We start from the raw sequence: 27,576 nt of genomic DNA on the forward strand, positions 1-27,576 counted from the left end.
AGATTGGGCAGTAGCTGATTGGTACTGCTGCCTTATCATCGTCAGGACACAGATAAATGTACTTCATTTAATAAATGAAGGCTTTATCAATGGGCAAATAATTGCAGAGCCGCTATTGATCTCACATCTCACTTAGCACGAGACAAGAGGGTCCTGTAGAAACGGTAAACATTTAATCGCTGTGGATGACAAACAGTGGGCTCTTGCTTGAACAACAAACCCAAGCAAAAAAACCCTGTTTTCAAACAAACCAGAACCTTACTTAAGGGTTCAGCAGAAACGCATCCAGAACTGCAAAACTCCACTCCTTTTTCTGTTAAATAAGAAGAATATTAGCAAATTAATATTTCCCTGCTTTTAGTCTCCTTGAAGTGTCAGAGCTGAGATGGGAGGAGGTATTAGAAGTACTAAGCTCCACCATTTGCACTTTTGGAAAAGAAACGTGCCTGTGAAGTTCTTCTCGCAGACAAATCAGGCTGAAATGAAGCAATTTTGAGGCAGACTTTAGCCTTGGAGGGCTGGAAGGAGTCTCCTGCAGACGTGCACCCAAGGAGCAGCAGCACAAAGCCTGCCTGTGCTGTGTTCCACCTGGCTCCAGTAGCTCACATCAATGCAGTTAAGCAACATTCTGGAGCCAAAAAAAACCCCAAACCAAACCTCTCGCATTTTTTAATATACTTTATGTAACATCATTGGTCTATTAGATGTACAGACTAGCCGAATCTCTGCTCCAGTAATCTTGCAATCTAAATATACAGAAAAGATAAGATAAAAAGCAGCATCAAACAATGATGGAAAATGGGGCTGCACATATTTTCACTTCCACAGTTTTTGCTGAGGATTAAATTTGGGGTATCATGTATGCAGATAGGAAAATAAGCGTATAAGCGTCAGCTGGAAGCAATATAACAAAGAATATTGATTAAATTTTTGTAGTACTTATGATGCTTAAATGCACACAAACTAAAAGAAGTATGAAGGGAAGGAATTAGTGAGGCAGGGGACTTTATCAGACCAAAAGGAAAACAGGACACAAGACCCAAGAATTATCCAAGAACCAATTCACGCAGGATTATAGACACCTAAGTGTAATACAGACCTAAAGGTATAACCTAGCAAATTTTGGCGTGCAGATCTTTATTGCAGCCTTCTTAATAATCGTATTATATTTTCAACAAATATGGATCTGCCTTTTACACTCTCTATTTAATAAGACTGCAGTAGCTTTTCAAAGCACAGTCCACAAATCATGGGAACTTACTAACAAACACGAATTAGCTAAAAAGCTGCTTCTTCCTCCCATTATTCTGATATTTTAGTATCAGAATGAAACTAATTAAACTAGCAGGTGACTGGCTCAAAACACAAGAATTCATTCTTCAACGCAGCATATTATCCAGCTCTGGCACTCCTTGCTCCAAGACGTAGAGGATGTTGAAAGTTTTTGTGGTTACTAAAGTCACATGGAGAACTTAACAGAAGGAAAATCCATCGAAAGCTATGAAATACAAACCCCACTGCTTCTGGCTGTTGCTAACCTCCAGCTGCTGGCGCCTGAGCGGCTGCTCCTGAGATGCATCGCTCCATGCTTTTCTTCTTCTTACACTATTCCCTAGGGCATCTGCTCCTGTCAAAGATGGGACAGTGGTCTAGCTGGTCCAGAGTGCCAGCACAGCCATTCTCATGCTCTTGTTGGGTAGGTGTGAGCATTTGTAGTTTTCAGGGACTCTGTTCTCCTTCCTGTGAAGTGGTCCTGGTGGTTCTCTGGCAGGATACCAAGAAGCCCACAGATAACACTACTTCATCTTCACAAAGCACCTTCAGTCCTGGGATCTGAAGTAGGTGCTATGAATTTGAAGCAAAGAGTATCACACGCCAGCCTCCCTTGGCAAGCCAGCACCGGCCGGTAATGGAGCACTTGTCCAGGGGCAGACTGGGCTTCACAAATGTGTCCACTTCTTACTCGAAGCGACAAACGGCACTTAGGGTTTAATGCAGTCTTCAGAGTGGTCACTCTAGCCACATTTACTTTTGATAGTTTGCAAATATACAACTACTTTTGCCCCTGGTTTTTGGTGTTATTTTTTTTAACAAATATGTTATTTATAATATACATGTATAACTGGGCTGTTATTGTGGGGTGGTTTTATTAAATCCATTGGCAGTTTTCTTATATTCTTGTCACTCTTTTACCAAGTGTACTTGTAAGATTGCACCCGGTGAACACCAGATAGCGAGCAGTTGAGGATTCTGTACAATTAGCACTGAGCCAGGGCTTTCAGGCTTCCCCACATTACATTTAAATTTAGAAAAATACTTCCTGCACACTTGTCAAATCCAGGCTTATATCTCAACCCTAATGTCTAACTACAGTAAGCATTGGAGGATAATACTGGCAAAGAAACATTTCCTAAACTTTATGTAACCATTTGGAATTCAGGAAGGATTAATTAGTATTCAGGAGATGTGACTGCTCAATATTTATGCCATAGAGATTTGGCAGAAGCAAATAATGGTACATAAAGCTGATGCTTGTCTTAATTAAATGCAATATAATAGGTGTTGAGGATTTTTTTTCTTAGTGAAGAGAGCAGTTTAGCAATGACCAGATATAACTCATTCTGAAGTTCAGAGTTTAAAACTAATCAATATGTATTTATAACAAGGGAGGGACTGAATATAATTTATTATTAGCTGACAGCTGACTAATAGATAAAACCAAGATTTATTTAAGTATGTTTTTCCACATACTAATTTCTGACAAAATATTTGCCCCCTTGGATTCTTTATTATTTTTTGCTGTACTAACAGTATTTCAAACAGACTTTTTGAAATGAACATCTCATCTTCAGATAGGCTGGGAATGAAACCAGAGAATTTAGAATAAGACATCTAGCTAGGACAATCCTTTCGCTGTGGCAAACTTAATTAATAGTAACATTTACTAATTTTATGATTAGGAATCCTTAACGGCAGATGATTTTTTAAAATGCTCCTTTACAGTATACAATCTACATAGGTGATGATGAACGGGTGCTGACTGGCAGACAACGCAAGGGTGACAGGCACAATTCCAGTACACCTACAGCCCAGGCTTGTCTCAAATGTCACAACAAAAAGGTTTGAGAGGAAATATGAAGAAGTTACATAAATAGGTCTGGCATATTAAACACGAGAGGCAGAGAAGAGAAAGCAGAAAAGTACTTGGTCTGCAAAGGTGGTGAGTGGAAAATGGACACGGCACTGCAGGCAAGTCAGAGGCAGGAGATGACCTCGTGGTGCTGAATGACTGATGATGGGTAAGGAAGGAACAGCTACAAGACCTTGAAAGTGAACACAATTTATGTCTGATGTAGCAGGGAAAAGGGAAGATGCAAAAAGATGGGGAAGCAATGAGCTCGGAGGGGTGTCTGGCAGCATGGTTTGCCAAGGCCAAAGGAGGAAATGCTGTGGTAATTGAGATGTAATAAGATGAGGCAACATGGTATTTGCTAAAAGTTTAATGTAGTAAACAAGAGCTCCTGTGCACATCCCATGGAAGTCAATGAGAATACATCTGCAGGATTAGCTATGTAGTATCAGTTTGGGATTAATTATATTAGAAATAGACACATTTAAAGGCGAAGGCCACTGTCTTTTGGAAGAACTCATCTCTGGTATAACGGAGGCTCTGTTTTTTGAAATCTGAAATCAAGATGACTGCTTCTTTAAATTATTATGATACTGCTCAGTCAAAAGTTATAGACTTGTTGTCCAACTGCTGGATGGAGATCTATGGCTTGCATTGAGCAGAAGGCTGAAGGAGGTAACTATGATGATTATACGGGTCCTTTCTTGTCCCCAAATCAGTGAAAGTAAATTTTATAGGCAAGAAGTTTAAATTTATCATGAGTCTCCTCATTTCACAGTTCTTAAAAACTTTTCCCCATCTGCCAAGTTCACATTTAATAACTTCTAATATGAGCAGCTGTCAGCAATCTTATGTAGTCCCTCGCTGCTGTGTGTCCCACATTGCCTTGGGAACTAGAGATAAATCTCTTATTAGCGATGATGAGGGCCAGGAGAACAGTTACGTAGGCAGTCTGCTCCTGGAACTTTTCACTCTTCTCTGGGTCTCAAGCAAAGCAGCCAGGCTCCTCCACCTCCTCCATTCTGCCACTAGAAGAGCTATTCCGCTTTTCTACTTTAATCCTCTGGGAAAGTAAAGCCAATGAATATGGACAAAACCTCATTTCAGAATCATCTCATGAGGGATGTTCTCCTTTCATGGAGCCAGCATTGCCCAACAGAGAAATCAACCCTCTTGTCGCTAATTCTGCTTCTGACTCCATTACTGACTATGGAGCTTTGAAGTTCTTAAATGATATCTCAACTACCCTATCTGGTAAATGGTAACAACAGTTATCTAGATTTGTAAATAGTGGTGAAATCCAGAGTATCAAAGATACTGCCTAAGGTACAACCAAATTGAAACAACATTGCTTGAAATGTCTACAGATACCATAACAAAGACCATTGTTAAAAGGTATCTGATTTAAAATATTTTTTAATAGATTTTGGAAAAATTGGATCCTTTCCTTTATAATTTACTTAACATGAAAGTCGCTCATTGCTGAATTTTCATATTAAGGTCAAAAGCAGTGCCAATATTTTGAAAATTCACCCTTTGAGAGGCTATTTTTAAAAGTGAATTTTAGCACATGCAAGACAAAGTGGATTTTCTTTTGCCTTATTCTTCTATTTCTCTGCTTTTTTCTGCTTTCTTTATAGAGAAACAAAAGCAAAGACATATTCATTTTACTTTATCTGCCAAACCCCATAGCAAAGTCAATTAAAAATCAGTCCTTAAATTTCTTATACATGATAAATGATGATGTATGGAGTGACGACTTTGATGAACAGCCATTTGCTCCTGAGAACACTTTTTCAGTGAGCTGACAGGTTTTAGTCCAGCCTCCCATGTAGGTTCCACACATCATCCAGGCAGTATGGAAGAAACTAGGACAGTGTCTAACAGGTACACTTTAAAATGAAATCTCCAATTAATTATTTTTGTGGAAAAAAAAACCCACATAATATAAAAGGAATAAAATACAAATGCTGGGGTTATAAGGTATAGTTAAGAATTCAATCAGTATTTTTAATAAATAATCATTCATTTCAGCCCTGGGTATAGGAGTCATGAGTGATATAATTCTTGCAAGAATTCCAGAGATAGCCTCCTGTTTCATAGCTGATTTTTTTTTTATAAACTACACTAAATTATAGAGGAAATTTAATAATCACTGTTGATTTGTCCTGAATTTCATAAAAGGCAATGAATGTTGCAAATTCATCTCTCACGTAACTGTTGAGTACAATGGCATTATTTGATACCTGTATATGATCCAGTCTGATCATTACTAGTTTACGTTGTCTGCTTGTCTGCAGCTGCAAGCAACGGCAAAAAAGATTAACCATCTTCAGCAAGTACTTTTTCTTTTCATGTTGTTTTTTTCTAAAATGCATATTTTACAAGGTTTTGAAATAACAATAGGATTAGATGCTTGAGAGAAAATTAGGTCATATATTTGTTAGATACAAATCTCGCAAGTAATTAGAAACATGGGTATCAAGCAATATTTGTATTCTGTACTGCTGCCTTTGTGTGGAGATAGTGGGGATTTCAGAATAACACAATCATTGTGCTCTGCAGTTTTTCCCTCTCTAATATGTTTATGGAATACTAGTAAGTATGGCTTTTCAACAGCTCCTGTAAGGGGGAAAAACTACTTGCACATAACCCACATTTGCATATGCATCTACCTTTGGAATACTTCTGTAATTTCTGACCCATTTTTAATATACGTTTTAGATGTTTAAGGTGCAAGTTTGAATGTGTTATATATGTAACAGAGGAAGTATGGGATTATATAGAATCTTTTTAGCTGCTGTTGGCAGAAGTGTTTCATCTCTGGCTACTTTTGTTAGCCAAGTTTTCCAGCATATCATGGGAATAAATGGCTATATATTAAGATACAGACAGATTAATGAATATCCTTAATCTTGGAGCCAGTGAGACCACCCGATAATCTTAATTGGAACATGTGCTCAAATGCTTCACTGAATGAGGAAAGTGTTAAAGGAATATAATGGCTAAATTTACTTTGCAGTGGTAACAGACAACTTACTAAATACTTTTTAAACCAGAAAATATAGACTAAAACCTGCTCCTCAGGTATTTCTAGCTAAACCCACACATTCCAGAAGCCTTTACCTGAAATTTCCTGTATGGGTGACAGTCAGCCATTTACTGGAGATGCACTGTAGACCATGCTAAATTCCCCTTTTTCTCTTATCCCTTTTCTACTTGGGCAAGGTTGGACACCGGAAGAGAACTGAAGTAATGGCTGTCTCCGAGGGAGTTAAAATAGAGAGGTGACATGCTATAAAGAAGCAATGAAAAGAAGTAGCAGGAGAATGACATGGGAGGCCAGGGGGTGGAGGGGAAGGATCTGGAAGAATGAGTGGAGGAGAGCGGCAGAGGAGAGAATATCTGGGCAGAGCAGGGGCCAGAAGCAGTCAGTGAAAATGAGGGACAGCGGTGATGTGGATCAGAGGAACAGAGAAAGACCGGAGGGCCTGAGGTAGGAAAGGAGTCAAGAAAACCAGGGGAAAAGGCCAGGAAGGAAAAAGAAACCATGGAACTGTGATCAAAGCCAAGCCAGAGGTGGAGAGGGAGGAAACAGAAGCAAACAGGAAAGAAACAATGAAGGAAAATTCAGCAAGAAGCTTTATGGCCCAGCCTTGAACGCAGCTGTGATCGTGAATTGGGAGGCAGAAAGGGACTGTGCAGAAACACTTCTTCCCAAGCTTGTGGCTTCGAGTGTGTCCCGATGACTTCTCCTGGCAGGAAAGGGGAGGGGGGTGAAAACCACTGTAGGCTCTGGCAAAGCTGCTACCAAGACTGGGTGAGCCTCTCAGAGCAGGGGTTCCGTGGATTACTCTGGTCCTGTGCAGAGTACAGGACAAACTGAAAGAGTAAGCTTCAAAAGAGTTCACAGTGCTTGCAGAAGTTTAATTTGCACATGGCCATTCCCGTAAGCACATTTTAAGAGTTCTTTATAAGATTATTCAAAGATTGATGAGGAAAATCCTACATTTAACATCATCTCCAGTACTGGAACAGTTTGATGTGTATTATAACCATAGTGCACACCACCTTTGCTTGCCAGGTGAAGAAAAGTCTTATATCAAGAAAGAGAAAGACTTCAACATCAGAGGTGGGAACAACACTACAACAGCATCTTTCCACTCTCCTAACACCAACAATTGTAATAGAGATCAGTGAAGCGCTCAGGACAAGATAGATGATGCTATCCAGTCTTTCACTAGGGGAAAACCCATAGCCTAAGCAGAACAAATGATACCGACTGTTCTTCAAGCTCAGTCCAAGGCAGGCTGGATGGGTGGTAGCTTGGGAAGGTCCTTCCCTCTTGTCTAAGTCCATCTCATCTGGGAGACACTTGGCTTTAGAGAACGGAGTCACCAGCAAGGTCAAAAAGGACTGGTATCAGATTCACATCCCCTACAGTGCTGGAAAACACATGGCCCACTGAAAACATTCTTTCAGAGGGGAACATTGCTAAGAGGTTACTGTGAGAGTGGTGTCGTCCAGACTGCACACTGTGCTCCACCTGGCCAGGTCTTACCTGCTGCATTTCTTCCTCCCTTTCTGTTTGGATACAGAGGAAAAAAGACCCTCAAAATTAATTAAAACCATAGCTAAAACTACCAGAGGTGAGCCAGGGAGTAAAGAGAGAACAAAGCAATTAAGAGCATTCCTGCTAAAAATTCACTACGCGTGCTGTAAAATTCAGAGATCATTGTGCCCCTCAAACACGCAGCAGAGAGAAGGAGGCACTTTAAAAAGCTTTCAATTACTTACGTGCCTTTGGCTCCCTTTCAGGATGCTGTGGAACTGGAAACAGCAGTGGTAAATGTATTTTCTCTGCATTTGCCTTTCTTGACAAAACAGCTCCAATATTTTGATCTCAAGAATAATCAGCTCTTTTGCATTTCCTTTTCAACTAACCGCAGACTTTTGTAAGTTAAAAATTAATGACAACTCTCTTTTTATTTATTTTTTTTAAAGAAAACCCAAACAAACCTTCTGTGCTTATTTCTGGGGAAAAAAAATTCTTTTTCCTACAACCTTTAAGTATTATTTTCTTTCTCCCTCCTTCTCCAGTAACACACAAAACGAATTCCACCACAACAAAACAACCTGGCTTGTGGAAACCATTATTTTGAAGATGAAACATTGTGTGGTGTCCTTTACCACTATTAAGGGCAGTCAGTCTGTTAGAACATATTGGGCGATTATAGGCTAGTCTTTTCAGAGAAAGCCATGGGTTTCAAGTTAGCACTAACCATCTATCAATTCTTGAGATTATGCCATGATTTACTGTCACAGCATCATGTATTCTCTGATTTTCTGCCTCCTGTGAAACATTGTGCTTTCCTTTTCTATTGATGTATCAACTATAATAGTTACAAGCAGCTACAGAAAAATCAATAGTGAACTTTCATTACTGTGCACATAAAGAGTACCATGCTGTGAGAGCACCTAGCTGTTAAATAGTCACCAGCAGTAAGGTACACTATAAATGTCTGTTATTTTGGTCAAAATGAAGAATGTCTGAATTTGAAACAACAAATAGCTAGGATTTTTGACACCACTGGATTCTATGTCAAGTTTTTCCAGTACGTGATTTCTTTTCCAGGTGTCAGGTTTGATTTTTATTTTCTGTGCTGGGATCTGTGTGATTTTTTTAAACCTGAAGCTGACCCAGGAAATTAATACCAAAATAAATAAAGTATTGCTGGGCTGGGCTTAACTGTAAACTCATTAGGGTTGGTTGGACAAAAGTGGTAAGAATTGTGTTCATCTTTGTTGAACTAGTCTATATGTTACAAGTCAAAGTAAGCTGACTTTGATTAAGGTGAACAGACTGATAATCTCTATGTTAAACACGCCAGCAGAATAGAGGTGAAAGTTACTGCAGGTGCAGAGGTGCTCCTAGGGCTATGCACTGGGAGAAGCACCGCGCTGCTTTTCAACACAGTTTGGAAACAATAGTATAATTTTTGGTTTAAATGTACTTATTTGCCTCTGGGAACACATTAACTTCCAATCAGTGAATGTAAATGAATAAAGGCAAGAACAACAGTACACACGTGAGCGTATTGCCTTGAACATGTCCAGGACATTGGGCATTTCAGGCTGTTCCTCCAGCAAGTGGGTGGGCAGTCCTGCTGCAGGAGTTAGCTGCTACTTTGGCATTTTGAGACTATGGTGATCACAGCGATAAAGGCACTGTTTGTTGCTGCATACCTTAGATTTGAAAGCCTGTGTGTCTCCATGAAACTAAAGCACAAGGATGTACATGTGTACTTACACGAATTATATCCTGCCAAATGCATATCCCACTGTCTGCCATGGCCGCAACGTTACAGGAAAGCACTGTTTCTTGCCTGGACATAACTTTCAGGAAAATTAACTTTTAAAGTAAGAAATCCAAATTGCTTTTCCAATTTTCATAGTACTAACTCATATAACTTTTACCATAGAATGAAAAAAGAGCAGAAATTCCATTCCAAATGGCAATTTATGGTCCAGTCTGGAAAAAATACCTACAGGTGGGGAATGACCCCTGCTTTGAAGAGTGCAGTGAAATCTAGCCAGAACCAACCTTAACCCAATGAGTGTTGATTTAGGTGGAGGTGGATCTAGAATTAAAAATCCTTCCAGATCCTAAGCAATAAAGGCAAAAGCCACAGTCTGTATGATATCTCAATAAAGCACCACCGGGACCCTGAGGATGTCACTGGTGGGGCGAGCCCAGCCAGGGCAGGAAAAGTGCACACCTGTTTCCAGGAGGCCAAGCTCTGGCACGTCCCCGAGCCTCTCCAGCAGACCCTCACACAGACACTGCGCAGTGCCAAAAGCACACTCGCTCCCTCCATCTGCCATGTGGCATCAGGGGACAAAAAACTACCTATGCCCTCATGCAGGGAACATGAGGTTTTTATGTTAGGGGCACCGTGTTAGGGGCAGCTCCAGTCAGGAGTTAAAGGGGATCTGCAGCCTTAGTTCATGCTCGTCATGTTAAACCTCTGCCTGTGTTGCCTATGGAAACATCTCTTCCACATCTGACCAAACATTTGAGTCTGAGCTGAGCAGCGAGCACAAATCTGGAGCTTACATGACTTATTTCTGCTGCTCCTTACTGAGCAATTGAAACGTTAAATATGTGCTGAGACACTACCTTACCTGAGAGCATCCAGTCCTTTCTGATGAGGGTTTCTTGTCAAGGAAGCCGAGGTAGCTGAGAAATAAAGCTCTCTTCTAAGAGCCTCATACTTGAACTGTGGGTGTAACAGTATTTCCTCTATTCCACGCTTCTCTACCCTGTCTAACTGATGAGTAACCATGTTGCCAGAGGGACTTTCAGGTGGGCTTTTCTTCAGCTTTCTTCTGTGTATGTTTAAAAGTGTAAGCAATGAGGCTGAAGAACGGTGGTGTACACATCAAGGCCTTTGGAAAGAGTCCAAAGGCTGACACACATCTGGGTGCGTCTGCGGTGTCCCCTGTGTCCCAGCCCTGACACTTGCAGAGTGCCAGTGTAGTTGCAGATGTCCGGCTTTGGGTTTCTGTCACTCTTGTTTGCCAAAGCACTTCCACAGCTAAGTGCAGGCGTACATCATAGTGAAAAATGAAATTTGCAGCTTCCATTCAGACCCATAGATGGTGTCAGAAGCAATATGCTTTGAAATTCTGCAGCAGACAATTACTTACCTTAGTTGTATTTACTGTCCATGAAAACAAGACCCAGGCTACAGGAGAACTAAGCATTTTCTTTTCCCACCACCTAGCAGGAGGCCTGGGGGCCTGGGCCAGCCAGGGGGACAGGGCCACCAGCTCTGCTGTCATTCAGTGAGGAGCACCGCTGCATGGTGCGTTGCATTTAAGCATATTCATGAGCCGTTGCAGTCAGGCATGGCAATGATCTAATGACTGATACACGCACTTATATGATGGGACCAAATTCATCAGTGTTTTCCATCTAAGACAGCAAATTTAGTCAATGCTAATTTGATAGGGAACTGAAACAGCATCTGAAAGACAATGGCTTCAATGTACCATTAATGGTCTCATGAGCTGTCTGCAGGTACATTTACATAGGAAATAATTGTAACTGCCCAGAGTAGAGTCTAACTCTTCTATATAATAATAGTAAAATTCAAATATTTGGCTAACAGGCGTCATATATTTGTTGCTGCTGCAGTGCTTTCAGCACCAAGCAATTCAATGAATGCATTTTACTTTATATTATTTCAATACAATTATATAAGAAAATAGTTCTTTTACTAATTTCCACCCCCATATCTTAGACAGGCAGAGGTGACTATCTTTTTCACGCTCATTCTAAACTAAAGTCAGCTTCCACTGATACAGCTTAGTTCAGTGAAAGAAACCCTGTTAGTGCAAATATTGGCACATAAACCTATTAAGATCATGCCTTTAAGTCTCAAACAAGAGGAAAAACATGTTTTTGAAATCAGTATGTCTGAAAGATGACTGGTTGATTGTCTCACACTAAGCCTTGTCTGAAAATAGTGCAAGACTTAAAACTGAATTATTTGTCAATTACGTTGACAGAAAGTTATAGTACTGTACCTCTCAGCATATCAACAAAACACCTTCGCTTAACTATATTTCCTTCTTTTAAAAAGAATACATTGTAATAATTTTTGCTTCTGTGGGACTTTGGATCTAAACAAAAGAATAAAGGCAAACAAAATTCACCAAGTAATGAAAAAGCAGTATGAAGTTCTACCCTTATCTGGAAACCACTATAATGATGTAACTGGCTAGTCTAATATTTTTAACCAAGTTCAAAAAAGTTTGAAATGTAATAATTAAATGCAAATACAGTCCTGATCCCAAAGACCAGAAGAATGCCTTTAAGCTAGTATTTATAACAAGAGCTATTCGACTGAGCTCTCTTGTAAATTTTATCATACCTGAGGCAGTTTTACTCAGCCGATTAGCTGGAAAGCTGAATATATCCTGAGGCAAACCAGACATCTAGTACAGGCTAAATTCAACTACTGGAGCTTAAATTTGGCTTAATATATCCCCACTTGGATCTGCCTGTTTAATTCTCTTTCATATGATAACGTTGGTTTATTCATAGTCTGGACTTGCCACCTGAACAAACTGTACCTCATATCTTATTCTAATGGAATAAGAAAACTTTGCAAAAACCACAAAAGTTCCTGACTGAAAATCAAATGCAAATTTGGGATTAAAAACTGTTTTGTAAAGTGACTACAAGATTAGTACAGAGAGATTTTTCCCCTAAGGAGTACTGCTTTTTATGATCATGCATTTTTTATACTCTGCAGAGACAGATGGGCTTTATAAAAGGATACAGCCTGCTACTCAAAAGGGTTTCAGTGGCAGCTACACTTCTGTGTTTTAACCTCAGTAGAAATTTATATTCAGTATTTTTCCAGAAAATATTTATATTTCTTCTTTTAGGACTGTATCACCCCTTGGTGTAGTTCCAGTGGTGGCAGTAGAAATACCTCTGAGATTAATCTGCTCTATTATTCCTATTTTAAACAGCTCTTGAGTAGTAGGAGAGGGACAGAAAGGGAAAGGATTGATAATGTGCAAGCTTCTCAAGAATGCAATAAATGCCATCACTCAAAAAAGTTGCAAATGTCCAAAAAAAAGCAGAGCAAATATTTTCTAGATAAAATCAAATCTTTCTAAATTTTTCACTTGTTTTTTCCTACTCATTCAACTTCTCAGCTAAATAACAGATTGTTCTTGCTCCTCTCTACATTATACTGTACTGTCTACTATTACAAGTTGCATATAACACTCCTTCTGCCTCAGTTCCTAACTTCGAGGATTTCGTATGATGTCCCTATCACCATTCCCAGGAACTTCATAAATATTTATGACATCTTAAACTATTCAATCTCTACAAATTGTAGGCACTGACAGCCGGTTGCCTCAAAACACCAACAATCCTATATTGTTCATGTGCTATTGAAGATTAAAATGATGTTTCAGAAATTAACTGCAGAAACCATTTGGTTCAATAAATTTACTATTTATTCTTATTTTTTAACTCTTATCAGAAGTGTAGGTTCTGCTTTTATCAAATGTGGTACTTTTTTCAGCTAACTGTAAGTGTGATATAAACTAGTGCTGTGGCTGTAGATTTTTCTGCATTTAAGCATATATATATATATATATATAAAATCCTGTTGCTAAAGTAACAAACTGATTTTCTTATCTATGTTTATTCCAAGTGAATATTCAGAAGAAAAACATTTCTAGCCCAGACATATAACGTGAACCTAGGATTACGTGAGGAGTTAGGAAAAATGAGTTTTGACTCATATTCTTTTTCAGTTTATCTGTAAGACCTTCGCTAAATCACTTCTGCCCCAGTTTATCAGTGTATGCTGGCATACAGATATGACCATGGCTCCACAGGATAGCACTTACATAATTTTCCCCTGGGAAACAGAGACTTAGATTGAGACATTTTTTCTAGGATTGATCTGTCATTTACCTTAAGTGGTCACTGGGTCAATATACAAACAAACCTGGAGGGAGGAACCAGAAACCCACACCAGCCCAGGCAGATTCCCCTACCACCAGCCTACAAAGGCAGGCTATAAATTTGAGCTTAAATCACCTAGGGTTATTTTTTTCAGTGCAGCAGCAGAGGTGCAACCCAAGGACTGGAGAGCAGGCCTTCACTGAGCACAGCCTGTAGCGAGCGGTAGCTCAGGCCACCCACCGGCATGGCCGGAGACTCCAGTCGTTTGGGGAATTTCCTTGAGGATGCAACAGAGCAAGTGCTGTTCAAATTCCTGTGCTACTCTCATGTCTTCAAAGAAAGCGGCAGCCACTCTCTTATGTGGAATTTAATCCTATCAGTGAACACTTAAACATGGATTAAAATACCTACAGAACAAGCCTTCAGGTGATAGGCAGCCTGCCCTCGTCCCAGATGAGCAAGAGACCAGCAACGTGTTGCATTGCTCACCCAAAGCAGGAGCAAGTCTGGGACATCAGCAGGGGTGTACCCCAGGCATGGAGGAAGCTTTAGAAAGTGAAAGTAAGTGCGGTGGTACTGGAGTTTAGGCATGGCTAAGATGAAGTGCAAGCAGCAGAACCACTGCTGGGGACTTGATGCCTGTGGTCTGTCCCAGCATCTTCTGGGCTGGACCATAGTTTCACCAACCAACTGGCTCTCCAGTTGTGGCCCTGGCTGCACCTGGCCACACTTCTCCCTCATGAGTCCTGGTGAGAAACACTGGACTTTGTATTTAAGGGTGTAGCTGGCTGTGGACTTTGGGCCAGGACTTGTGAGCAGCTCTTCCTCCCAGAAGGCCCAGCAGGATCTGGTTTTATTGTGTTTCAATGGCCACCATATCATGCGTGCCTCATTTACAAGTAATAAGGACGTTGGTTCCTGGGGTGCCAGGACGAGAAGCGGGTGGAGATTTTGTTTGTTTAACTTTCAAGTCAGTAAATTCAGCCTGAGCTGTTGAAAGTCAAGCTGTTTTATTTTCCTGAGTGATGACTCAGTAATTACACCAGCCATAAAGATTCAAGAAATCAAATTAGGCTTTGACCTTTGTCTTTACGGGGACTGCAAGAAAAGAAACAACTGAAACACTGAAGAAAAAACTGAAAAACTGAAATTTAGTAATTTCAGTCACGCAAGGAGAGGAACCTAGCTGATTTCCCCACGTCTCCCTTTCCATCGCAGAGCTAACAGCAGCAAAAGCAATTATAAAATTCTTCACAAAAGTCAATAAGCACGGTTCTTAATAGACATCGGGAGCTGATATTCTCAGTAAGAATCTATCATTACAAACTTTTTTTAATAGAAAAATGCACTTTAATATTTTAAATAGCACTAGAAAAAAGCCTACCATTATAAAACAACACCAAGTTATGCTTTAGTTGAGTGAGTTGTTCTGAAACAAACCAAAAGTCCACCAAGACTGAATACTGAGGGGATGAAATAGGATTCAGGCTAAGAATTACAGCTTGTTTTCTCATAAGCATCTTATTCAAACATATATAATTTTGCCCAATACTTAGGTGCAAATGAAATATATTGCTATAGAAGAATTTAATCAAGATTTTCAAAACAATATACCCATTATCTGATGGTATGTTCAACTGAAAACGAGAATCACTTTATGACCCTAATAAACAGATTGGTCATTGCACTGTTACATGCAGCTTAACAACGGCCAAAAAAGAATCCTTCTAAAGACAGGAAGAGTTTTCTGCACATTTAGTTTGGACTTGGGAGTGTTAAGAAAATAAAAGTGGTTTGTGTTGTTATAATGTAAAGGTTTTTCAGGCTTTGGAAAGTGCTAAATATAGCACCTTACCACTGATTAACAAACACATCCATCAAGAGTGGTTTCCCATGACTTCTAAGTGAATAATATTCAGCACAACCCTGCTGTAATAAAATTGAGGGGAATTTTGCAGTAAGGAGTTTATCTTTACCATAAATCTTCCTTCATTATAGCATTTTGTCTGTCAAGAAGGCTTAGCTATAGAATGGCATACATCTGCCTTCATGACAGATGTGCTATATGGAACTGCTGTTGTTGCCATTAGTTTCAATGAAGGAGAATTGTGGGTAATTTTCAGAGATTGGCACTTTATCAACCATTACTACTTTTACCCTCAAAAATTTTTTATCACGTCAAAAATCTACCTGGGTTTCCAGCCCTGTAACCCACAGGGTTTGCAGGGCTAGCAGAAATCTGGGGAAAAAGTTAGGAAAAAGTTGGTTTTAAACAGAGGAAGTTTGGTAACGTCACCTCAGCCCTGGGCAATCCCCCTGCTTGGAACCACTCTGGGAGAAAAACCGCCACCAGAATTAACACAGTCTGTCTCCAAGGTCAAACAGGAATGAGCCTGGCAGCAAGGCCCCTGGCAGGATCCCCGGCGCTGGGCTGAGAGGCCCGTGGGGCCTCTGCCTGACAGAACTGCGTGCTTCTAACCAAGGGCAATGCTGCTGCTTGGGCCACCCAGTCTGCGTGGGGAGGACTGACAGACCTCCCGGAGGGCGAGCCTGAAGGCCATCCTGGCCAAAATACTAGCCCTAGAGTTTGGAAGACATCATATCTTTGGAAGACATCAGTTGGGTTTTAATAAAGTCCTTAAATGATGGGGCTCGGCAGCCCGTTCAGGGTGAGGAAGCTCAGCCCTGGGCTGGTATCAAATCCTACTGCCCAGAGTATCTGCAAGGCTGTTTCCAGCCCTGTGAAAGTGAGAAATTTCTCCCCATGGAGAAGCCTAAACACAACCTTATTTCATCCTTGCAATACCAGGACTCGGAATGGTGCGAAGCGCAGAGAGGCTGCCAAGCTGCCTGCATCCGCACCTCCGCACTGCTTCATGTAGAAGGTGCCTGATAAAAGGCACGAGCAATAAAATTTAGCCAGCTTTCTTTGGGAAATATTTACACTGCTCCTAAGGAGTTACTATCTTTCAGATTTAAATCTCTCATTCTGTTTCATTTTTCTTTTCAAAATTCCCAGACCAAGAGAAGCTATCTACAGATTAGTACACCACCAAATTTTCAGTATTTCATGTTTGGAATATGAGAGGGAGAAAATCTCTCTGAAACCTAAATATTTTTCCCCTCTAAAGACCAGACCCATTTTAGGGAAAAATATGCAAAAGTGTTCTCCTCAGGCTGAATGTTGTATACAGTTTCGGCTTAATGCACAGCTTTATATTAGATGTAGAAAGTAATCAAAATGGGGGGATTTCTGGGAATACGGACAGCAGAGCAGATCCTGACACACTATAATACAGTTATTGTCTTAATCGTCAAAAGTAAGCTATAGAGAACAAAAATTCTTTGTTTGACAGAAAAGCAATTGCTATTTCTTGTAAAACATATAATATATTCCAGAAGACCTAAGGGTTTACTTTCCAATAACGATAGAAAAAGATGCGCTCCCCACTGTGAGCTCACAGTAAGGCTGTTTCATGTAAAAAGTTGGTAATTAGTCCCTGAGTGAATAAAGTAGAAGAGATAAGAGACTGATACTTACTGTAGCAACACAAAACACTTTTTCTAGCTGCTAGGATTTAAAGGGTGTGTGGGTGGGAGGAGGGGGAACCTATTTCTACTCATTTAATTTACAAGCCTCTAAACCTCAGAAAATGATTTCTTGCATTAAGCTTAAACATGTGTACTTTAAATTGTTACTAACTGATGTAAAGATTGATAAGAGACATTTCAGTTTGAAAAAGCAAACAGGAATGAAAAATTATACGAAAGCATAAAAGACTTTTGTGCTGTACACACTAGTAGCAGATTTCACACTCATTGTACAACCACTGCCTTCAGCAGACTTACACCAGCACGGCTTGATGTTTCACCAAATTAACTCATTAGCATTCAAAGGATCTTTCTTGAAAAGGAAATACTTGGAAAACTAAGTCAAGTACCTTTAGCCAGAATTATATAATGGATACCAAGACCAAAACCAAACCCAAACCACAGGAAAACCATCTACTTACAAACCAAAGTTATTATTTAATAACATTTGTATCACTTTCAGCTAAATGCTAAGTACCAGAAGTTAAAATCGTACAGAACAATTTTTGTTCTACCTGCAGAACTTGGAGCAACTGGAAATAACTTAATGTTCACATTTTCCTTTGTTGTTATTCATCTTTATTAGAGCTAGAGTTTGTGATTCTCACTTCAAAAATAACTATGTAATTTATATCACAACTATGTGTTGGACAAACCTCTTTTTTACCAATATACAGAACATCATACAAGAGCTTGACACAGTGCTCTCAGCACACATCCTTTACTTCTCTCTGTTCAGTTTGTCTCGTTTGCTTTAATGCAGCATTTACTGCTAATGTACATGAGATGAGAGCACTCATCAAAAGTCGTATCAGAAAATCTTTGTTACTTCATGAAGACTCACTCCAAAATACATAACTGGTCATCAGGTTGTCTCTATATCCCCACTATTATAATTGCAGTCCTGGAGATTCATCTACACACAGGTGAAATGTGTAGTGATGTCCTCAACTGTAATCATTTGGACTATGAGTATCTGATTCAGTATATAAACAGTCAGGAAGTCTATGTATTTTTACTGGTTAACTAATAACATCTTGTTTACAAGCACTGAACCACACCACAAATATCAAGAATTTGTGTAGAGGAAATACTTTTAATGTATTTCATTAAAATGTATTATATTATATATATATTTCATTAAAATCCATTAAAAGTATTTCATTAAAATATATTATATTTTATATATATATTTCTTTAAAATACATTAAAAATATTTCCTCAGGCTGGATGTACACATAAATCCCAGAACTAGTTTTTATTTACTGCTAGTGATAATTTGACTTGTTTTTACATCCGATTTCAGTGTTTCTGTTGCCACATACAAGTATTTAAAGAACTGTCCACTGAGATGAGAAAAAAACCGAACACAGACCTCCTTCCCCCGTAGTCCTGCAACTTCCATGCAATTCAGCCAGGCCACATTAGCTGAGCAGCCTGTAGGAGCACCTGTACGATGCACAGGCACACACCTACTGCCAGAAACCACCGGTCCTGTACGCGGGGGTAACGGAGATAAAATATTACACCTCCTTTTGAGTTGGAGTATGACACCAATATAGCTGGAATTGAGTATGATACCAATGCAGCTGAAGACAGAGTGCATGCCTATAAAATATACGTTGAATCCACCACTTCTGCAGGAACATAGAGAAAATTTACGGCTCCTAGATTTTGTTTGGTCTTGATCTTTGTAAAAATTGATTTTTTGATCTTGCCAGTAAATGTATATTCCATGCAGTAACATTTAGACAGAGAGTAAAAATGTGAATAAACCTGGTTTTCCAAGAAGTCAGCACATTTTAATCTCACAGTGTGATTCGAAACAGACAGACAGCAAGAGAGATGCCCTTTGAATTTAAAGGGGGTTGAATCAGCTAACAGTTTCTAAAACTTCCTGATCTTTAAAGATATTTTTTAACAGGCGGGGGGAAGTTGGAAATACTGATTCTGAAATCATTACACTTTTTCTCTTGCGGTTTAACAGAGTTTAATCTCCAGCATAGTCCCTGCTTTCTGTAGGAATTCCTTACATTCTAATGATTCATTCATGATTGCATGTTGCATCTGAAAGCAACCTATTTAAAATAATTGAGATAGTCGATACTGTTCCTTCCTTAAATTTATAAAAATATGCTTAGAACACCCAGTTTTTAAACCAGGTTACACTCACTACAAAATTCCTTGGGACTTTTATGTAGGCACATACAATAATAAACGGCTGTATTTCGTGTGAGAAAATGTCCAGCGTAACACATGAAAACATGATTATCCAAAGACCTCCAGAGACTCTGGCAAAAAGACTTTGGATAAATGAGTTTGAATAGCTAAGGGGAAGGCATAGCAGCTTTGAAGGTTCCAGTTCTCCTCACTCTGGATAACACAAAGTTCAGACGATTCTTGTTGGGCAACCCCCACAATTTAAGTATGGCTAGCGACTTCCTTAGGCCAGCTAGCAAAATTTGGACAGAGGTCATGTCCCCCATTCCCAAACAAGCAGCACAAATCCGAGAGCCACTTGCTTCATTTCCATAGTGAAACTGTGACAGGAAAGAGGCAGCCAGTAAGGACCAGCAGGACACACTCACACCAGCTCAGGCACGAGTGAACCTGGGTTGCGGCCGGCAGCCCGCACACTGCATGTGGGCTCCTGCACCAGGCCTGTGACTTGGAGCCGGGAGGCTGTGCCTGCTGCCCTGGGCTGCCATCAGGATCCTTGGTACCCCTCCTATCTTCTTGTCCTGAAGAAAATGTTTGCCTCCCCCAACCATTTCCCTCGTGTTCCAGCACACAGTTATGTGAGAGAACCAATATTTGCTCTGTTTAAAGCACTTCTAGGAAAAGGTGCAGTGAGACCCAATTTACACAGCCTCCCGTGCTGCTGATGGATTGGGGGACCAACATGTATTCCTGTTTTGCAAAGGAAATCACGCATTTCCCCTCCAGTCAAAGGCTGGCATTTACAATGAACCACATTCTGCCAAATTCCCCATCTCTTGTGCTCCAAGAACATCCATAGAAGAGCAGATCTGTCTTTACTCAAAGTGAATTAGCCACACAGTTATGCTCAGTATCACTGTGCCTTAGCATTACAAGAGACCGTGTTACTTGTGCTCTGCTGATGGTATAAGTGTTCAAACACCAGCCAAAACAAGTTCTGCCAGCAAGAGCACTTTGATCACTTCGCTCTTTCTGCATTATAGCAGCACTGTAATCTGCAAGCTGTAGAATAACTTCAGTGTTCTGCAGACATGTCAAAAGACGATGCCATCAGAGTAGTTTTTACACAGGGAAGCAAATAATGAGGAGTTAATATACTGGCATTTATCTCTGGCCGGCATTTCCAGAGCTTGAACTTGCTGTATAGGTACAGAAGATAGTCAAACAGAGGCAGAGTGTACAAACTGTACCTGCCTTTAATGATGTAAATGCCCCTGTTGTCCAATACAAAAAAAAAAAAAAAAAAAAAAAAACCCAAACCAAAAAAACCAACACCAAAAAAAAAAAGGCAGTGTTGAATTTCAGAAACCATATTCAGGTTAAAGGGCGCCTTTTCTTATCTGGTATTCCACCCAAAGGACAATGATTTCGTTTAATAAAGATCATTAGTCAGTGAAATATATATTTTAGAGAGTGTCTAGTAGGGAAGATTATTTTGGCAGTCACTGGAGTGTACCAGATGGTTCATTAACATAGGCTAGACAAGTCAAAGGCTTTCAGAATAATTTTGAAAATGTCAAACAGAAACAAGAACCCTGTCACTTTTTATTAGAATTAACTACATCATACCCTGGACACAGATTTCACCTTGGGTCAGAAAAATTAATACAGAATTATATGAATTGTGTAACATACTGGGTTAAAGATAGGGCTTCCTCTTGGGACTCATTTGCTAGCAATATATTATGGTCTTCTACTTTAGGAATCCTCAACCTTTCTTTTTGCAAGCTATGAAAAGAGCTGACCTTGCTCAGACTCCATTGGTGTCTAATTGATTTGAGGTATATGCAGAATTTCAACAAGACACTCCGCTAAAGCTCTTTTGTGATCATTTTCCCAGGAAAGTTGGCAAAAGGGTTCATTGAATATTCAGCAGCTTGTAAAGTATGCTTTTGTCAGGAGGAAAAAAAAAAAACCAAAACAAAACAGAAAACCACATCCATTTAGTGAAACATTGCCTTCATAAACAGGAATTAAAATGCAACTGAATTGTTGTTATTTTTTTTTGTTATCATTCAGATGTCAAAAATCTTGAGAACTTCCAGCTTGTGGAAGGTGTTCAGGAACAAGTGAACGCTGCTCTGCTGGACTACACTATGTGTAATTACCCACAGCAAACAGACAAATTTGGGCAGCTTCTCCTGCGACTACCAGAGATCCGGGCCATAAGCATGCAGGCCGAAGAATACCTCTATTACAAACACCTGAACGGGGATGTGCCGTGTAATAACCTTCTCATTGAAATGCTGCATGCAAAGAGAGCATAAATTACACCCATTAGAGCTTCTGCTTTCAAGGAAAAAAAAAATATTCCGAACTGCTCGAAGCAACACTAATTAAAATGTGGTTTTAAGACTTTGCAAAATGGTATAATAATCAAATACTAATAGTAAATAAGTGATGTATCAGGGTATTTGTATTGCAAACTGTGAATCATATGCTACACATCCCCAAAGGAACCTATATAGGACTTTGTACTGGAGTGAACTGAACTTACCAAGTGGATACTATCACCAGTGACAACAAGAGAAAGGACAGAATAATCCTTGTATATTTAACTCTGCTGATTGCCAATATGAAGAAACCTAGGAGAAAAAACCCGATCCGTATTATTGAGCTAAGGTAGTGGGGAATTCCAGCGCACTAAATTCCTTCATGGTATAGCAGGACTTCTAAAACAGTTGTAATAGGTGCAAAACTGCACCTAGAGCATCTTCTGCCATCCTTCCAAGGACCCAACACTTACTTCTGCTGTGATAAACGATGTGGCATCCATTCAACAATCCGTAAGAGAGCGCTGGCATAGGCCACGCGCTGTGTACTGTCGCCACCAGATCCTGGGGGGCTGGGGCTGGCTGTCGGTCCCTCAGGCCTGCAGACCGCTGGTGTGAAGAGTCTGTTATCCAGTTAGCTTGGCACCCTTACTATGTTCTGAAGTTTGTTTTGTCACGTGTTCATGTTGTTCTGTCAGGCAGTATCCCTCTTCTACTACTGTTACTGGATCGCTATTAAATAGCTAAGATAAATACTCCAAACCAAATCAGCCAATTCAACTATACACTTAACTAGGGCAGTGGCTAAAAGATGGCCCTGCTATATATTCATGGCCATTTCCAAATAAAGGAAATGGAGATATTTTAGCCATCACAAACAATAGCATCTTTGACACACACACAAAAATAATAATAAAAAAATATCAGGACACCAAATACTGATGTTAAAAACCTGAAAATTAAATATTAAAAAAATCATTTGCAATGCAAGAATATACAAATGAATTATTTGACCTGATGAATGCCATGGAGCTTATTAAGAAATGATCTTTAAAATTTCCAGTAATTAAGAAACTAAATTTCAACTGAAACATCCAACATCTAATGCAATGCTTTCTTTTTAAAGTTGGGAAATACACATCTTTTACGCAAAGAAAGAAGAGTGATACTGCTATGTCTGTGTAGGCCAAAGTCTCCTGCAGAACAAATATTAGAGAAGAACAAACAATTCTCTCTGTCCAAATAAAGATATCAGTATTAACATGTAGTGCCACAGTTATAAGTCTTGCCTTATTTCATTACCCTTAAAGGTAACCATGCAGGTGTGGATCAACATATGTTTAAAATAAAGTATTAATCTCTAACATTAACAAAAACATAGTGTTTACATTCTTTAGGTCCTGTGGGGAAAAAAACTGTGATAAAATTGCAAAGCAGTGATTTCCTTATTATTTCTTTTAGATTGGTAATTATTTTACCAGTACTTAATTACTGTATGTCGTGAGACACTAAAATCAATAGGGGTATTTCATTTTGACTTTAATTTTGAGATTATCGGCTGCACAATCACTTGTAGAAACTGTATGAAATCCTAATCCTTTAATTGTTTTCATGAAGATTGCTGGCTTTTGAATAGTTTATTTATATTGTATATGATAGTTTACACTGTATACAATTATGATGCTAATTTATTGTTCTTCGGTTTCATCTTTATATAAGATATAGTCAGAATGAAGAAGCCAAATATATGTGTTTACTGTAGCATGTCTTCAAGTTAGGGAAACATAGTTCAGGGACACACAAGGGTCTTTACAAATTAAAATCATTCACTTGATTAAACATCTGTAAATCTTCATAATCCTAAATGTAGTTTATTTAAATCTATTGTAAATTATGTTAGTTAGATCTTTTTCTGTTTCATGTGAACTTGAAAAGGTGCATTTCTCTTATTTTTTTCTATCCATTCATATGTTGTATACCAAAGACATCAGTTATTACATCTGCATTAGTACAAAGCACGCATATTTTAATTGCTTGTATTAATCAGTTCTAATATTTTGTCCACGCACAGGGCACAAACACAGCAAAGCCTAGTGTCTGCAACTCCTGGATGCCTCACCTATATCATGGAACACACATACTGTAGTACAGACCACAAGCAAACCAAGCACATCTCCCTTATCCCACACAGCAGACATGCAAGCATTATTTAAATAACAGTGTTCTCCCTCAAACAAACTAAATTAAGAGAAATTAAGACACGGGTGGCAATTGACAGTGGCTGTGTAATACGTTTACCCACGTGTACAAGATAACCTTGGTCATTCTTTCCTCTTTGAAAGAAAAATCAAGCATATTTCAAGTGTTTGCATTCTGTATTTTCTCTTTTTTTCTCATTGAAATGCTACAGTGAATCTCCCTGAATATTAAGAAAAAAAAAATAAAAATGTTACTAACTGTATTCACAGCACCATTATCTATATACAGGCCAAAGAATTAAAATAAGGACATAGAAGAACAATTTTTCATACAGTATAATGGAAACAATTTCAGATAAGCTAACATATATTTGCCCACATCTGTGGTTCCAAGAATCCTACCGATTGCCCAAAGTATTAAAAAAAAAACCCAAAAACCAACAACAACAACAAAAAAGTCACCACCACCACCCCCATGTTAATTGTTAACTACTTTGTAACCAGACTTTTACTTCTGACTGCCTTATTGATTACAGGATATATTAGTAAAAGCAGACTAAAATTCAAAGGGTTTGGCTTTGGCTGGTTTATTATAGTTGTTCTGTGTTTGTAAACAGACAATCTGTAAAGTCTGATTATTTGTATTACAGATGTTCTGCAGCTGCCTTGGATTTAAATCCATGCAACTCTTAGAATGTGCAGTGAGTTACTTGTTGAAGTTGAAGTCCTCTTACTGTATCGGTGAAATACATATTGTCATGTCAGTTCTTGCCAGGAGTTTCTCATCGCCAATGGAATTATTATTTTTTTCAGTATTTCAATAAATATTGATATGCCTATGCTGATTACTTTGTAATTGTCTTTATAATAGCATCATTCCACTGAAATGAAGCACCAGTCAAAAATCAGCTACTCAGAAGAGTAAAATGCAGGAGAAATAAGAACACCAAAGAGAATCTGATGCAGAGCAGAAGACAAAAATGCGGAGAGCTGCACCTTCAAAAGCTTGGGCAGCTATGGTGAAATTGCCTAGGCTGAAGCAAAATAAATACAGCTAAACAGATGAGAAAAGCTGAATCTCGTAATCAAAAAGGAATTTGCCAGTCACTACTTTCAAATGAATACCTTTCCTCTCAGACTGCACACTTAATTTTTGCTTTACATGTTACTCATAAAGGGTTAAGCAGCCAAAGCACCAGAGAGGGAAAATGACAGAACAAAAGAAAATCAGGTAACAGGATCCAGGGAGCTCAGGATAACCTCTCAGCAATGTAAATATGTGGCAGGGCCAGGGGCAAACCCACAGCTTCCAACACAACTGCTAGCAGAGGCTGCCAAGGAGGCAGATGTTACTGCTACTAGAGAAAAATATTTTCCTAAAGTTGCCCTCTGGCTCATCTGGTTGCCGTTTGGAGAGCAGGAGGTAAGGTGGTCCAAGAGAGCTTGTCAGCAGTACCCTACTGTTCAGAGAGGAGCCCACCGCTTCCCACCGGTCTGGTAGCTGAGAAGGGGCTGAGCTCTGAGGTGCCAAATGTGAATGCTTCAAGGGGAAAAAACAGGGCTATAATTAGTTATTTACAAATCCGCGCTTGAATGAAACAAAGCTGGTTCAGTGTTGCAATAAAAACAGAGTAAAACAAACAAGATTAAGTGACTTACAAGTGAGGAAGGGTTATTTTAACTTTTAGGAATTGTAACTGAAAGCCGTGATTGTGCGTAAGACCCAGGGTTGATGTATTTTAGATAGTTTTCCTTACAAGAGATATATTTTTGGGTGATATATTTAGTATATACACTACACACTCAAATTATGAGGGGATTTATTTTTAACTGAGTTTGGTTCTGGAACAATCTGCTCCATGTTTTTATTGGAAACATGGAAAGAGCAAGTTCCATGTAACACAGGTCAAGTCAGTACAATAGGGATCTTGACAATTTCCTGGAATACTGAGTAACATATTTTATTAACCCCTAATTTAAAGCCCACAATCTAGATCCATCACAAAAGTTCTAACAATATTTCTACCTCCTCCAATATAGTTCCTGCTGTTTTCCAGGGAAATTCTAGATAGGGGCATCTGCTGGAATTTGGAATGGCAGACAAAGAGCATTAAACTAACAGCAAGACGAGAAAATTACAGATAAACCTTTAAGGGCATCAGATCCTAGAGCTATATAACCCTGCAATGGTGGCATGAGCCCAAATACTTCTGTGCCAGTCCAGCAATTTCAATTGCACGTGTGCCTATAGAGAAAAGATTCATTTTCTAAGGGCAATTTGCAGACAATTTGAAAAAACTTTGCTAAACAATAGACGTCCGTGGACCCAAGCTGAAGAAAGCAACACCAAAAGTTACTTGATAGATACAGTCTGGTCCAGCACACATCAGCGGGACAAGACAAATTTTCCCTTCACCAAACATACTTTCCAAACCTCTTCCTTTCGCTTCTCTGCAGAACAAAGCCCTCTGCAATTTATTGACAGTCTTGAAGTCTGGCATGCAAGCTTGGAGTTGCAATACTAGCTGAGTTTTCACCATTACCCCAAGAGGGTCCTGACCCCTATTTCCTATTCACTGTAACTTCCTTTAGTCCTAGATTAACTATCAGGCTTATGGCGGTTTCTGCTATGTACGTCCTGCGCACACCTGAGTGGATAATTCAGACGCAAGGTAAAGCAAGGTAGTGGAATGCAGACTCCCGATGCCGTCTGCGTTCATGGTGGCTCGGTTGCGGTGCCCTGCCTCGGTAAGGACTACAGGTTTTAACATTAATTATAACAAAACACAGGATGAAACAAAGAACAGAAAAGCCTAGCACTGGAGTCACCATTTTGTCCATTCGCATCTTGCCTTTCTTATGCTTCAGGATCAGTAAATTCCCTGTAACAGGGTGACATGACTCTCAGTTTGAGAAGCAGGGCGTTAGGATGCTTCCAGTAACACCAGTTGCTTGTTGTGCTGCTGCAAATCAAAACCTTCACAGAGCAAGAGCCTCCCTGTGTGGCATTTGTGTCAATCACCCTGCAACTGCTGCTGCTGAATGTTTGCAGGATGCTACCAATCCAGGCTGTCAGCTGTGATTATGTAGTAAAACAGGGATGCTGTACCAGAGGGAATAAAGTGTGTTTGCGGGAAAGACCCCAAACAAGCCACTGTTTGTACAACAGAAACTGCTGAGGGCCATTCCGTAGCTGCTGGCATGCCTACAGACATGTGCATACACACCCGCGTACCATCCATGGGAATTCCTAAAGCACATTTGAACATCCAGTGCTTCTGTTTCTCTGCAGAACGTTTCAGGAGGCACTGCTCCCAGGGGCACAGCGAGCTGCAGTCACCGCACGGCTCAGCTCCTGGCCGCAGCGCTGTCCTCCTGCTCCCCACGCAGAAGGGAGCTGGTGCAGAACAGAGGAGCGAGGCAGGCGCTTGGAACCCTGCTGTGGGGGCTACACCGCACCGCAGCTCTCCTGCTCCTCACAACTTGAACCTAACCTCCATGTGCCAAAGAAGGGAAGTTCTTCAAAGTGCTCTGCTGCCCAGAGCCCAGCAGCATGTCACAGCTGTATGGTAGGAGGTCTGTGGGGCTGCCTGCCTTTGAATTCCGTAGTAAGAAACTGGTGTAAATGTCTATTGTGACCAGTCCACAAATACAGCAGAAGGT

General features: G+C 39.8%; 1 protein-coding gene across 2 annotated transcripts in view; it reads left to right on the forward strand.

Moving 5' to 3' along the window:
* NR5A2 (nuclear receptor subfamily 5 group A member 2) overlaps positions 1 to 26,651 on the forward strand; it is a 107,700-nt gene extending 81,049 nt beyond the window's left edge. For both annotated transcript variants that reach the window (XM_080406797.1, XM_080406796.1), the window contains one exon: positions 21,462 to 26,651. In XM_080406797.1, coding sequence (XP_080262923.1) covers positions 21,462 to 21,709 — 248 coding nt within the window. In that variant the 3' untranslated portion in view covers positions 21,710 to 26,651. The remainder of the gene's footprint in view (positions 1 to 21,461) is intronic.
* The last annotated feature ends 925 nt before the right edge of the window (positions 26,652 to 27,576 follow it).

Source organism: Falco punctatus (genome assembly GCF_963210335.1).
Source record: "Falco punctatus genome assembly, chromosome: 11".
NCBI lineage: Eukaryota > Metazoa > Chordata > Aves > Falconiformes > Falconidae > Falco > Falco punctatus.